This window comes from Vicia villosa, linkage group LG1 (assembly GCF_029867415.1).
Source record: "Vicia villosa cultivar HV-30 ecotype Madison, WI linkage group LG1, Vvil1.0, whole genome shotgun sequence".
In the NCBI taxonomy this organism is placed as follows: domain Eukaryota; kingdom Viridiplantae; phylum Streptophyta; class Magnoliopsida; order Fabales; family Fabaceae; genus Vicia; species Vicia villosa.
In genome coordinates this window covers 47012577-47025648 of record NC_081180.1, presented here as the reverse complement: position 1 = coordinate 47025648, position 13072 = coordinate 47012577, and the positions used below count along the sequence as shown (strand labels likewise).

Genomic DNA, 13072 nt, shown 5'->3' with positions numbered 1-13072 from the left:
ATTAGATACTTCAATAACTATGAGTCGTCGTGAATTTACATAAAAGTGTATAGTGTAGCTTTAGAAAATGCATAAAATATAAAGAGGAGGGAAACTCTTACTACAAGAATAAAGGCAAAATTATACTCAGGGTCCTTTATCTTATTTTCTTGTAACAAAGTGGTCCTTTAAGTTTATTTCGCTACAAAGTGGTCCTTTATCTTAACAAACGTTTGCACCGTTTATCTTTTCCACAAATTCCATTCCAAAAACGCTGATGTGTCACTTTCCATTGCTGATGTGTCATTTAACTCTGGTGAATAGATATTTGTCACATGCAAAAATAGATTAGGAAACTCATTTGATAAAAACGTTTTAGATTATCCCTAATTTCAACTTGGTGATTGAACGCAGAGAAGAGACTGGAGACGAAGACGAAGCGACTGATTGAACGCAGAGAAGAGACTGGAGACGAAGATGAAGCGACTGGAGAATCATAACTCGTGTGAGCAAACGAAGTTGACCTAGGTAAGAAAGTTGCATTTTAAGTTTTTATTTTGTGTGTTTGATTGTATGTTTAGGTGTAATGTTACGTTGATAGTAGCTTTGATGTGTTGATGTTAGGGTTTGTTGTTTATTTGATTGTTGGGTCTGGAATTTCGTACTGTTAACAGGTAATGGATGTGTTTTATGTTGATTTCCACCATGGGGGTATTTTGATGGTGACAAATATGAAGGAGGGGAACTGACTAACTGGACGTGTGACGGTGATAGATGGAGTTACTTTGAGATCTTAGGGGTTGTGAAAGAGATGAAGTATGAAGGGGTCCTGGAGATGTGGTATGACTTTACTGGAACATTGAAGCCGTTAGAAGATAACTTTGGTGCAATAGAAGCACTTAACTGGTCCAAGACTAATGGGAAGGTAAAAATATACATTATCCACCCTATATCTCAACCTGATATAATAGTGGCCCTACCTGAGGATGACTCCAACTCACAAGCAGATCCTCAACCTGAAATTCAGGCAATCCCAAACTGCCACCAATGTGGAATCACAAACTGCCACCAATGTTGAATCACAAACTGCCACCAATGTGGAATCACAGACTGTCCAATCTCAACCAACCCAAAGAATGCAAACAAGACAGTCATCTCTAAGCCAGCCCCAAGTTGGTGAAGCCCCAACAACAAGAGTCCAGACACGACAAACCATCACAGTTGCTCAGTTGCTTGCAATGAGAAGGGCAAGACAAGGACCAACTGCTGCATTTCAGCCACCAACAAGCCAGAGACCAAAGATGGCCATAAAGAGAAAGGGAAAATAGAATCTTGTTGGATTGTTATTTTGTATTTTGAATCTTATATGATTCTAATTCTGTATTTTGGATCTCATATGGTTCTTATTTTGTATTTTGGTCCTAATATGGATCTATAACATATGTGATTCTTATTTTGTATTTTGAGTACTATATCAATGTATTATGGATCTACAACATTGTTGATGTGTTTCAATTTATTAAGTTCTTCTTTAGGTTATTTTTGAGGTACCAAATATATGAACAAAACCTGGAAATTATATTTAAGATTGTAACAAATCAGGACTATTTGTTTTAAATTTGTAACAACCAGGTCTTTCTACTTATATTGTAGTAACATAATTCGTACATTGGTCAATGCAGAATGTTATACAAATACAACACAAAATATGCAGAATTGATATAATCATTAGCTTCATGTTTTACACTGCAGTACAATTTGGTTATTCATTCACCATTGCTTGATCAAAATAAACATCAACCCTACAACAAGCAAAACTAAAAACATAATGACATAGACTTGTAGCTTCATCATTTTTATCATATTCTTCAGCATCTCATTGTCATCCTTTGCAGAGGCCCTTCTAAGCATCTTTATTACTACATCTTTTTCTTCACATTTGGAACATTTGGAAATTACTGAAGCATGAATCCCTGGATTGGTTTCATCATTGTAATGGTTCTCATACCACTCAAAAAAGTTGCACCCAACATTATCAGGTTCACTCTGTTAAAAAAATATGAACAAGTCAAGAAAATAAGTTAAATATGACTCAAGAAAATAAGTTAAACTTACCACAAAGTATCTACATCCCCAAAATAGCTTCCCAAGGTTCCTTCCTTTCTTCTTAACTGTTCTAATAACTGCTTTGGCTCCACACGAACAAGTGGGTGCAATTTCATATTGAGAAGCACCTGAAATGAATGTATTAGAGCTCTGACTTCTTCGATTTGGACCGCTGCTACCATATGAGGCCATTGATTGAATTTGGGGAAGTTAGGGTTCTAAGCAATTTGAAATTGGGGATGTTAATGTTGCGTATTACAGTCCTAATATAGAATAAATATTATAATTAATGCTTATTCAGCACAGTTAAGTGACACATCAGCGACGTTACTGCCACATAAGCGTTTTTGGAACGGAGTTTGTCAAAAAAGTCAAACGTGCAAACGTTTGTTAAGATAAAGGACCACTTTGTAGCGAAATAAACTTAAAGGACCGCCTTGTTACAAAAAAATAAGATAAAGGACCCTGCCTATAATTTTGCCAAGAATAAATTATCAAAACTTACTCTTCATCATGATCATTGATTCTTCTCAATCTAATGGTTAAAGTTAATGAATATTATTTTTCTCTCTCTCCACATTTAATTACTTATTAATTTTAACTATTAGATTGAAAAGAATCAATGGTCAGGATGAAGAGTAAGTCTTGATAACTTACTCTTGGAGTAAGAATATTCCTCCTCAAATATAAATGCATCAATATTTGAAAATTTCAACTTACATATGAAGTAATAATATACCAAACAATATTTGAAAGAATAAATCCATAAAAAAACACAATAACAAACTTAACGCAAAATTTTTTTATTTTTTTTGTTACAATGCATAAATTTTAAAACTGGAAAAAAAAAACGCGAGTGTTGTTAAATGACGACAAAAAATAAGACTATGTGAAAACTATTACAACAGTACATAAACTACTCTTAATTACTCCAAAGTCTCAGTGTACTCGCACTCTCTAAAGTAAATATTTTACATTAGAAAAAACATAAAAAGTCAAATACATACATTTTATAACAAAGAACTTGAATCTTTTACATAGTTTTAAAATATCTCATCCTTTATAAAAATAAATGATGTGAGACTTCTGTATATTTTCAACAAACCCCAATAATTTCCAACTTGATTGAAAATAATACATTTTCATTCTCTTCACTAACAATTATACTTCATCATAAAGAGTATAGTCACTTGAAGCTACACCACTTAAAAAAAATCAATTGTCTTTATTGACAATCATAATTTAAAAACCTATCATACTTCACCTAAAGAAGTGTATACTTCAATTGAAGCTAAATCACTTCAAGAATTTTCACATGTCAAAAAATCAAGTTGAAAATTTATGGTGCGACTTTCATGTTGGTAGGAATCTCTTCAACCATTGACAAAGTCTCACAACACACTTTACATCAATGTCCATGTGTTAATCTGCTAGCAATAGCTTGTCCTTTTCCTTGACAGCGGAAATGTCACGAGGACACAATTCTCAATTTTTAGAGAAGATCATTATCTCCCACAGCGAGGGAGACATTGCTAGCATTTGACTTAGAGCCCATAACGCTGCTCCATCAGAACACGTATACTTTATATGTCAATTTTTAGAGAAGATCACCTCTCACGGCGAGGGAGACATTGCTAGCATTTGACTCAGAGCCCTTCTCTAACGCTGCTCCATCAGGACACTTATACTTTATATGTTCAATCTTTCCATATTTTCAACATCTCACACTCGTTTCATTGATTTTCTTCACATAAGACCATCATGTAGCAACCAACACTGAGTTTGATGAAGTATTATTCTCACCCTTCAATCAATCTTCTTTCTTTGAAAATAATTTTACTAGCAACTTCTTCAAAACTCAAAGTTTTCTTACCATGTATCAAAACAGGTTTAATATACTCATAAGAAGATGAAAGAGACCATATGATTTTCAAAGTTATATCTTCATCTTCAATCTTGACTCCAATAGTTTTTAATTTAGAAACAATACCATTGAAAACATGATGATCAGATACTTGTGTATGTTCACCCATACGCAAGCTATGAAATTGTTCCTTCAACAACAACCAATTTGATATATTCTTTCCTTGATATAGCCCTTCAAGTTTCTCCCAAAGATCTTTGGCTGATAACGTACCAAGAACATTCGCAAGAATATTCTTAGTTAAAGACATGTGGATTATACTTGAAGCTCTCGATTATAATTCCTCCCACTTCTCGTTGTCCATGTTGAAAATGTTTCCTTTCAACGCTTTGTGTAATCCTACTTGTATCTAAACATCTTTGACTTGAATTTTCCAGAATACAAAATTGATTCTTCCGTCAAATTTCTCTAAGTCAATCTTCATTCACTTGAAAAAACTTGACATTGCAGCTAAAACCTTTCTTGCAGCAATAAATTTTCCCAAGCAGCACAGAGAATAAAATTTCTTTTTTGAAGTGGAAGATCTGACAAAACTGCAACCACAGAGCATACTAAAAAATTTATACCCCACAAAACCAAAGCTCTTTATACGAATTATTAGGAAAAATAAATGCATAGAGAAAAAGAGAAACACAATAATAACACAAGAATTTAACTCAGAAATTCCAAAACTGAAGAAAAAAACCACGACCGTTATTAAATGACAACCAGAAATTGAAAAAAAAAACCCGACCGTTATTAAATGACAACCAGCAAATAAAACTATGTGAAAATTGTTACAATACGTAGACTACCCTCAACCAACTCAATGCCCTAATACACCACACTATACAAAAAATATTTAACTACCTCTTACAACACTCTAACACAAGAGTATAAGAGAAAATATAAAAAGTCTAATGCATATTTAAAGTGCTTTTGACTAGTGCATCTTATAACGAAAAACTTGAATCTTTTATATAACCTTAAACTCCTTATTCCTTTACAGAATTAGACGATGTAGAACTTCTTCAACCTGTGTATTTACAACCAACCCCAACTAACCATTGTAATAAAGTGTTGTGTTAGTAAACTTGTATAATTACATAATCACTTTGAATCCTCTCCTCTCTTTTTTCTCTCAATTTCTCTCCTTCCTCTATATCTCTCTCTTATAGCAAGTTTGTGATTTTGAGGTGCGTGATTGTTCTAAAATAGAATTGATTTTACTTGAAACTAAAATTTATAATTTCAAAGTTTAAACGTGATTTTCACACTTAAGTTTGTTTTTCAAGTCACTTTTACTTAAATATATCCAAACATGTTAAACTCAATTCTATTAAAATCAATATTACTAAATTCAATTCTATCAAAATCAATTTTATTCATCCTAATCCAAACTCATGTTTAAGTCCACGGTGAGCAGAAGCTACTCTTATTAGTTTTCTAAAATCACGCTGAAAACAACATTGAACACGCAGCAGCGGTATTTCAACTTGTTGTCAAACATAGGCTTAATCTCACAATCTATCTCTAAAGCAAAAATAACTTTATAATGAAGAGAGAGAATAAGATTAAGAAAGAGATGGAGAGGGCCTAGAGGAATGGAAAGAAAAAGGGAAGGCGAGGATCCAAGTCCCCAAGAGAATCAATACTTAAAAATGTAAAATCAACCGACAGTTTTTTGGTGAGTATTACATTCCGTATCTCCCTATGGCAATGTTTTAGTTCCGAACAGCGATACCAGAGGTGTATGCAAAAGGTTACATACAGTTTGGCAGAATACCATGCAAAAGATTTAGCAGAATACCATGCAAAAGATTACAGTTCAATAGAATGCAAAATGATACAGTTTAACAGAATACCATGCAAAAGGTTACAGTTCAACATACAGTTTAACAGAATACCATCAAATAAGTGTACTGGTTTACATGGATGAACTATATGTAGTTATATTTCTCCATAGAAATGTGACTTGTAATAATAACAAGTATCAGGACCCGGTGATTTATTAATCAACCTTTTCCAACTCTATTTGTATTACAATAGAGCTTCATTGCACATTACTGTCATTCATGCTTCCCTTGAGATATTGAGAAACACTAGTCTAAATAAAAGTACCTTTTTAAGAGTTAAATATATACATTATATCAAAAATTTGATTGGTGTCGTGTATAAACATGGAACAGTTCAATAAAATTTAGCCAGCCAATTTAAAAACCGTATAGTTGAGTTTTACCGCACCACGATTATGACCAGATGGAAACAATCCCATTCCTGTCAGCTGACGCTAAAGGTTTTCCCATTCCACTCCAACTAGAACAGAGAACCGAAGAAGTATGCTCCTTCAGAGTACTCACAATGTCACCTTTAGATATTGACCATATATGAACAGATCCATCAGCAGACCCAGCAGCAACGTGATTGTTGTCTGGGCTGATACACGATCGACTCCAATTTGAAGCTACTTTGTTTCCTGAAGCTCTTAATGTGCCGCAAACTTCCAGCGTTCGAACATCAAACAAATTGTGCAAATTATCCCTTCCACTTGTCAATGCAATATTTCCGTTTCGAGAAAGGGATATTGATGTGACGGCAAGCGAATGCGCAGCAACCTCACTTAGTAGCCTTCCGGACTGAATGTCCCATAAACGGAGGTTACCATCAACGTGTCCAGAGAATATGGTCTGCCCGTCTGTGCTGAAGCAAAGAGCATTGCAGTTGCTGTGAAACATGATTGTATTTGTGCAGTAACCTTTCATCAAGTCCCAAACTTTTATTGTGCGGTCATAACCTGCACTGACAACATGACGACTTGAAACCTTGCTGACATCAACAGCGCAAACTTTATCTGAGTGTCCAGTAAGGGTATGACGGACCCGGCCCGAGTTCAGATCCCATACATACAAATTATTTGAGCTGCTTGCAGCAATAACAGATCGATTATCATGTGTGATAGCAAGATCCAATACTGAGCCAAGGCAGCCATGAAGATTAGAACTTACAGATCCTGTATTTGTATCCCACACTTTAACTGAACGATCCTGTCCCCCAGTAATCAATTTACTAGAATTGTACTCAAACAATAAGGATGCACAACCTCCTTCATGTGCATTTAGCCTGTATTTGCACATGGAAGGGATGTTCGACTCTGAAAAGAATTCAGCACCTTCTTCACTTCGCCGAACAATCCCATCTACCTGTTCCCTTGCAAGTTGTTCTAGACCACTAGCTCTTAGCCGCTGAACCATGTCTTCGTACAGTGCATTTGCCTAAAGAAATAGAAACTGAATTGTTAGTGGAATTGTATCCGCAACACAGGTAGGTATTCAAAATTATATGCAACAAGAATTCTATTAAAAAAAATTGGGGTAGAGATTGTAAAATGATTTCAACTTTTCTTCTCCTATGAGTGATGATTGAAAACTTCCACCGAAAGAATATTTTCGTCAAGATTTCACAACTTGTCAAATCAAAATCCATTCACACAGAATATCCAATAGTAACATCTAGTTCCAAAACTTGTATAATGGATGAGAATATAAGATGGTATATACCTCATTTAGTCGTTCAGCATCCTTCATTTTTTCTAACATCCAGCGGTCAATCAACATCTTATTTTCAGCCTCAGCTTTATTGGCTGTAATAGTCACCTCCTTCAGTTGTGATTTAAGTTCTGAATTCTCACACACAACTAATTCTACTTCTTTAACCTTTTGTTCCAAATCCGTCTTTAATTGAGCGCACTCATCCCTACAATTCGTAACATTAACTTCAGTCACTGTAATTTATCACAAACCTAAAAACTAAATAAATATCAGTGGCTGTAACATCAAGCAACCTTAATTCTGTTAACTCCTTCTGCATTTCAGCAATTGCAGCTTCTTTCTCTTGAAGCAAAGATTTTGAAACTCTGGACTCAGCTACTTCCGTAACAAGTTGCTCGGACAACCGAGATTGAGCTTTATAGCATTGCTGAAGTTCCAATTCCAAGTTCTCTGTTTTCTCTTTCCATTCAGAGCCCTTCAAGAACATAAATACAACACTTAATTAAACAAATAAAAAAACAAAAACTTTCCTATTGTAACACATAAACAATTATCCAAACAACAAAATCAATACCCATTAAGCACTATTCTATTGGAACCGATTATTGAACTAATTTCTTATAACCATACAATAAAGGAAACAAAAAAAAAGGATTTTTTTTTTAGATTAATAAATAAGATGATAATAATCCCTAAAAAATTAACATGAATGTTGTTATAAAAGGTACCTGGATAACGATGGGTTTTGATAGTGCGAGAATAGCAGGAGTGTGAGCGGCTTCTTCGAGCAAATGGCGTTTCCGAAGAGCTTTCAAAGCATGATTGATTGCTTCAATCGCAACTTCTTCTTGCGATTTGCAAGCTTTTGCCATTGCTGAGAAGAACAATCAAACTACTGAATAAACTACTTCGACTATTTGTGTTTGGTTTTCAGGAATTTAAACAAAAGGGGGAAGATTGATGAACCCTAATTGAGAATTTAGGATCAGAAACTTGCACTAGGGTTCTTATTGGAATAATAATATTTTTCAGAAGATTAGAGAGACCTGAAAATAAGGTCCCACGTCAAAGGCAATTTTCAAAGTTTTCATCATAATCAAAAAATTAAAAACAAATTCTAATCATTAATTAATCAGAGAGTTATTTTAGCATTCATAATACCCACACACACACACAAATATCTCATAAAAATAACAATCAAGTTTCTCAAATGTTTTGACTTTTTTAGTTTTTATTTTATTTTTATTTTTGCCATTTTATCTCTCAAGTTTAAAGGGTGCGATTTTGATCGGGAACTTTATTAGTTTTACGGTCCAAATTTACATAATGTCAACAATTTTGACCCCTTTGCTTATAATCATGTGAGATGAAAAAGGTCTTAAAAGGTATGACTTTCAACGTGTTTTTTTAGTCATGTGAGTTTGTTACATTATGCTATATCTTTAAGGATGAGTCGTCTGCCACACTCTTTAGCTCCAAGATTTATAGAGTTCGCTAACTACGTCTCACTACAAGGTCGTCTTAAGTTTTAGGAGGCCCTGTGTAGATTTGTCACCGTTTAACCATAAAAAAAATTAATGGAGGCCCTTCGTACTCATGATTTAACTTACCAGATATTTTATGAGGCCCTATTTAAGCTATAATTTAATCTTAAAAAATTTGAGGCCCTGTGCGGTAGCCCGCTTTGCACGCCTTTAAAGACGGCATTGCCTCACTATATTTTGAGGAATGATTCATCACCAATCTCCCTAGTGGAACGAGGTCATATGACTCATAAGCAAGATAGTAGGCTAAAGACTCATCTCACTTCATTTGATGACAAAGGCTACATATACCTACCTAAAAGATTATGCCATATCTATCATTGATTTACATATCCTAATCTTAAAGATCTCTTGCTTGATATATCACAGGTAATGTCACTACTATTATATTCACCACAAGTATAGTTGGCGCACACTATGGATCCGATAAAACATTTTTGGACCACACCTTTTTCAAGAGCTTTCAGTTGACCTAACCATTGTGTCATGATGGTGGGCACAAGAGTTACATCCACTAATGGCGACCAAAAAGCCCTAATAGAGGTGCAAACCGCTACGGAGGAATTATGTCGCCAAAACCAAACCCTGCAAACAATCACTTAGAACCTCTAGCAACAACAACGACAAGACAATTAACAGCTACAAGACATAGAGGATTTTAATCCCCCATCATTTCTCTATTGAGATCTAAGATACCTCAGTCCCAAAATACTTTAGGTTCTCTTTCTAGTGACGTTTGACAAAAAAAGTGTTCCTTAGGAGCATGTCACTGCTGTCAATATACAAATGACAATCATAGGTGCAATAGATTCTCTCAGAGGGAGTAAAGTATTCTCTCTACTCATGTGAGGAACAGTTTAGCCACTCCAAAATTTATCTCTTTGTTTTCTCTTTCACCACCTTCTTGAGACATGCCTTCTCTGCTTCAAAAAGGAAGAGAATGTGGAGCTATGTGCTTGCAGGTATAAATATAATAAAGCTACTGCTAAAAGAATGATCCTAATGTTGTTGACTATCTTGATGTTTTGATGACGACGACGCTAATGCCTGTTAGAGTTGGTGGTAAAAATTTTCCAACTCTCTGATGATGGTGATTAAGTTGAATATATCTCAAACTCCATCAAGTAAAAGATTCAAGGTTTTACTGAAGTGCTTATATTATCAGTTTAGTTGGAAAAGGAATCTAAAGCTTCAAAGTTATAAAAGAAAGAAAGTGTGAAAGCCCGACTGGCCGTGTCTCTATGAGTGACCAGAGTCTTGTAAAGGTAAAAGCGTATTTATAGAATTACTAAGGCAAAATCAAACACACACTTAAAACCTTTGAGTAACTTTTCTTAATTTATTAAAGCCACATAACAATGTTTTTAAGGTCTATCTAATTGATTAGGGAACTGTCTGATCAAGTAGAAATCTGTTTATAAGTGAATAATATATTAGCCATATTATTGTAATCAATTATTTATATTTGTAACACCTAAAATTGATTGGAACAAGTCTCTTAATGATTAGAAACATCTAGAAACAAAAAAAATCATTTTGGGGTGTGATTATTGATTAGGCTAATTGATTATGATAATTATATAGCCCATGGATTATTTCCAAATTTATACCAGGCTATAGATTGTTAATGTATATCTCCTCTACCATTTCAAATAACTCAAAAAACGATATTTAATCCTACTCTCTCTCTCTCTCTCACTCATATTTTTCAATAAATCTCTCTTTTTTCTCCCTTGTATCTTGTCTTAGTACTTTGACAGTGCTCTTATACTTAGTGAGGATCATTATTATGAGTAATGAACATTTTTTAATTTACTCAAGAATGTATCATCTCTTGAGTAAATTATCTTCTATGAGAATTTCTTGATTGCTATCTAAACTATCAGAAGCTCTTGGTTTAGGGTTTGTATTAGGAAGTCTTTATTTGGTTCGTGAGTTTTGTCTACTACAAAAGCTCTCATTTAGTTCGTGAAGATTCGCCAGCAAAATCTTCACAAAGGTTTCTTAGCTCAATCCAGTGTAAAAGCTCTGTCCATTCAAGATCACCCCGTGTAAAATCTCATCTTGGTTCAAGATTAACATGTGGAAAATCTCAGCTCTGTCTAGGGGGTCAACCCGTGTAAAATGTTGGTTCACTTCGGAAGATAGTCAGAATAAAACTCAATCTTGATTCGGAGGATATCCAATATAAAACTCCATCTTGGTTCGGAGGCTAGCCAGTCAAAACTTCAAGTTTTGTTGGAAGTTGGTCATTAAACTTCAATTCCTTAAAAAAAGAGGTTCATGAACATATCATATTAAAAGCTCTCAAGATAGTGGAAACCCTCAAGAAGAATTCACTGGGAGAGTATTGGGTCTCTTTCATTTAGATCGAACCTCTATAATTTACTGGTGTCTTTCTCTTTACGTTATTATTTTACATTTCAGTTATTTTTTCCTGTTTTTCCATCTGCTTCTTTATTTCGCTGCTTATTTCTTTGTTTGTTTTATAAATGATTTTAAACTCTTATTTTCTCAAAGATTTATTTTCAATCAACAGTTTTCAAACATCCATAGTTCATTCATATTGTGTTTGAAGTCACATGTCCAACAATGTGGAATAAGATGACCCAAGATATTAGAAAAGTAGCTAAAGAGATGTTGAGAGAATCAATAGATTTTGGACTTAGGAAAAAAACATTGTGGTGGTAAAATGAGAATGTTTAATGTAAGTTTAGAGTAAAAATGTTGAAACTTGGGAAAAGTATAAGAAAACTAAGAACAAGATTAAGAGAGAGTGTTAGGGTTTCACATATAGTATAAAAAGATGGTGAAAAATAGACTTAGGTGATTTGAGATGTAGAGAGAAGAGTTGTAGATTATGTGGTAAGGATAATAGACCAGATGAATATGAGTCAAATAATTAAAAGTAAATGTATAAAAGAAGTTATTAAGAAAGATCTCGAAATCAACGATTTAGATAGAAACATTATCTTAAATAGAATATTAAAGCAAAAGTTAATCCATGTAATCGCTTCCATATAGTAGAATAAGACTGTTGTGTTTATGTTCTAGAGATAACTTCTTCATGTTTTAAAATTCTTGAATCCAAAAGTTTAAAAATATGCTATAGATTTTGAAATTTGAAAAATATTTTTAATTTTAGAGTGAAGACCCATTTTGGTCCCTCGCAAAAATCACACAACCCAAATTAGTCCCTCACAAAAAAAAGGACTCGATTTAATCCCTTACAAAATTTAACCGGACCATATTAGTCATTTTGTTAATATTTTTATCAAATCGGTTTTTTCATATTTTTAAACCGTGACTGAACTGCCACGTTGACTTTTATTTTTTATTTTCATTTTTAAATACTAAATTGATTTTTAATTATAATTTCATTTTTAAACAATTCTAATTTAATAATATAAAAAAGGCAAAATTGTTTTTTATAAAGAATTGATCCCAATGCTATTAAACAATATCTTAAATCTTTACCACTAGGCGAATATACATTCATGAAAAATAATTTCCAAGATTTTTAATAATATTAAATAATTATGAATTTAAAAAAAAATTATAAAATTTATATCAATGGGTTTCGAACCTCTTTGATTTACAAATTTCAAATAATACACCAATTTAAAAATAAAATTTACTAAATGTAAGATCTCTATATATTTAATCAATTAAAAATAAATTAAATTATATGTAATTGAAATTAAATAACACACAAATAAATATGTACTTATTTTAAATTAATTCAAATTAAATAACAATTAATTAATTTAATAGTAATTCAAATAATTATTAATATATTTAATAAATTTAAATTAAATAATCAAATAAATTTTAAAATTATTTAGCTAATACAAACTAAACAGTAATCAATTAATTTAATAGTAATTCAATTAAATATTAATTTATTTATTTTTATTTGATTAATTTTATTTAGGATTTATTTATTTTATTTAAAATAAGTAAACATTTGTTTTGAATCATTAACTTAAGTA

General features: G+C 32.9%; 1 protein-coding gene across 1 annotated transcript; it reads right to left on the bottom strand.

Moving 5' to 3' along the window:
- Window positions 1-5835: 5835 nt before the first annotated feature.
- Window positions 5836-8630, bottom strand: LOC131636716 (autophagy-related protein 16-like). The gene is made up of 4 exons (XM_058907328.1): window positions 8265-8630; window positions 7830-8011; window positions 7546-7741; window positions 5836-7260 (listed from the first exon to the last, which is right to left on the bottom strand). Exons 1-4 carry the CDS (start codon window positions 8406-8408, stop codon window positions 6238-6240), a joined length of 1545 nt encoding a protein of 514 aa, XP_058763311.1. The 5' UTR covers window positions 8409-8630; the 3' UTR covers window positions 5836-6237.
- Window positions 8631-13072: the final 4442 nt, after the last annotated feature.

Excerpts from the sequence above, each read along its gene's own strand:
- LOC131636716 (XM_058907328.1), bottom strand. The coding sequence starts at position 8,408 with ATGGCAAAAGCTTGCAAATCGCAAGAAGAAGTTGCGATTGAAGCAATC. Across the intron at positions 8,012-8,264 it reads CAAAACCCATCGTTATCCAG|GGCTCTGAATGGAAAGAGAA; the intron begins GTACCTTTTATA and ends ATGTTCTTGAAG. Across the intron at positions 7,261-7,545 it reads ATGCTGAACGACTAAATGAG|GCAAATGCACTGTACGAAGA; the intron begins GTATATACCATC and ends CTATTTCTTTAG.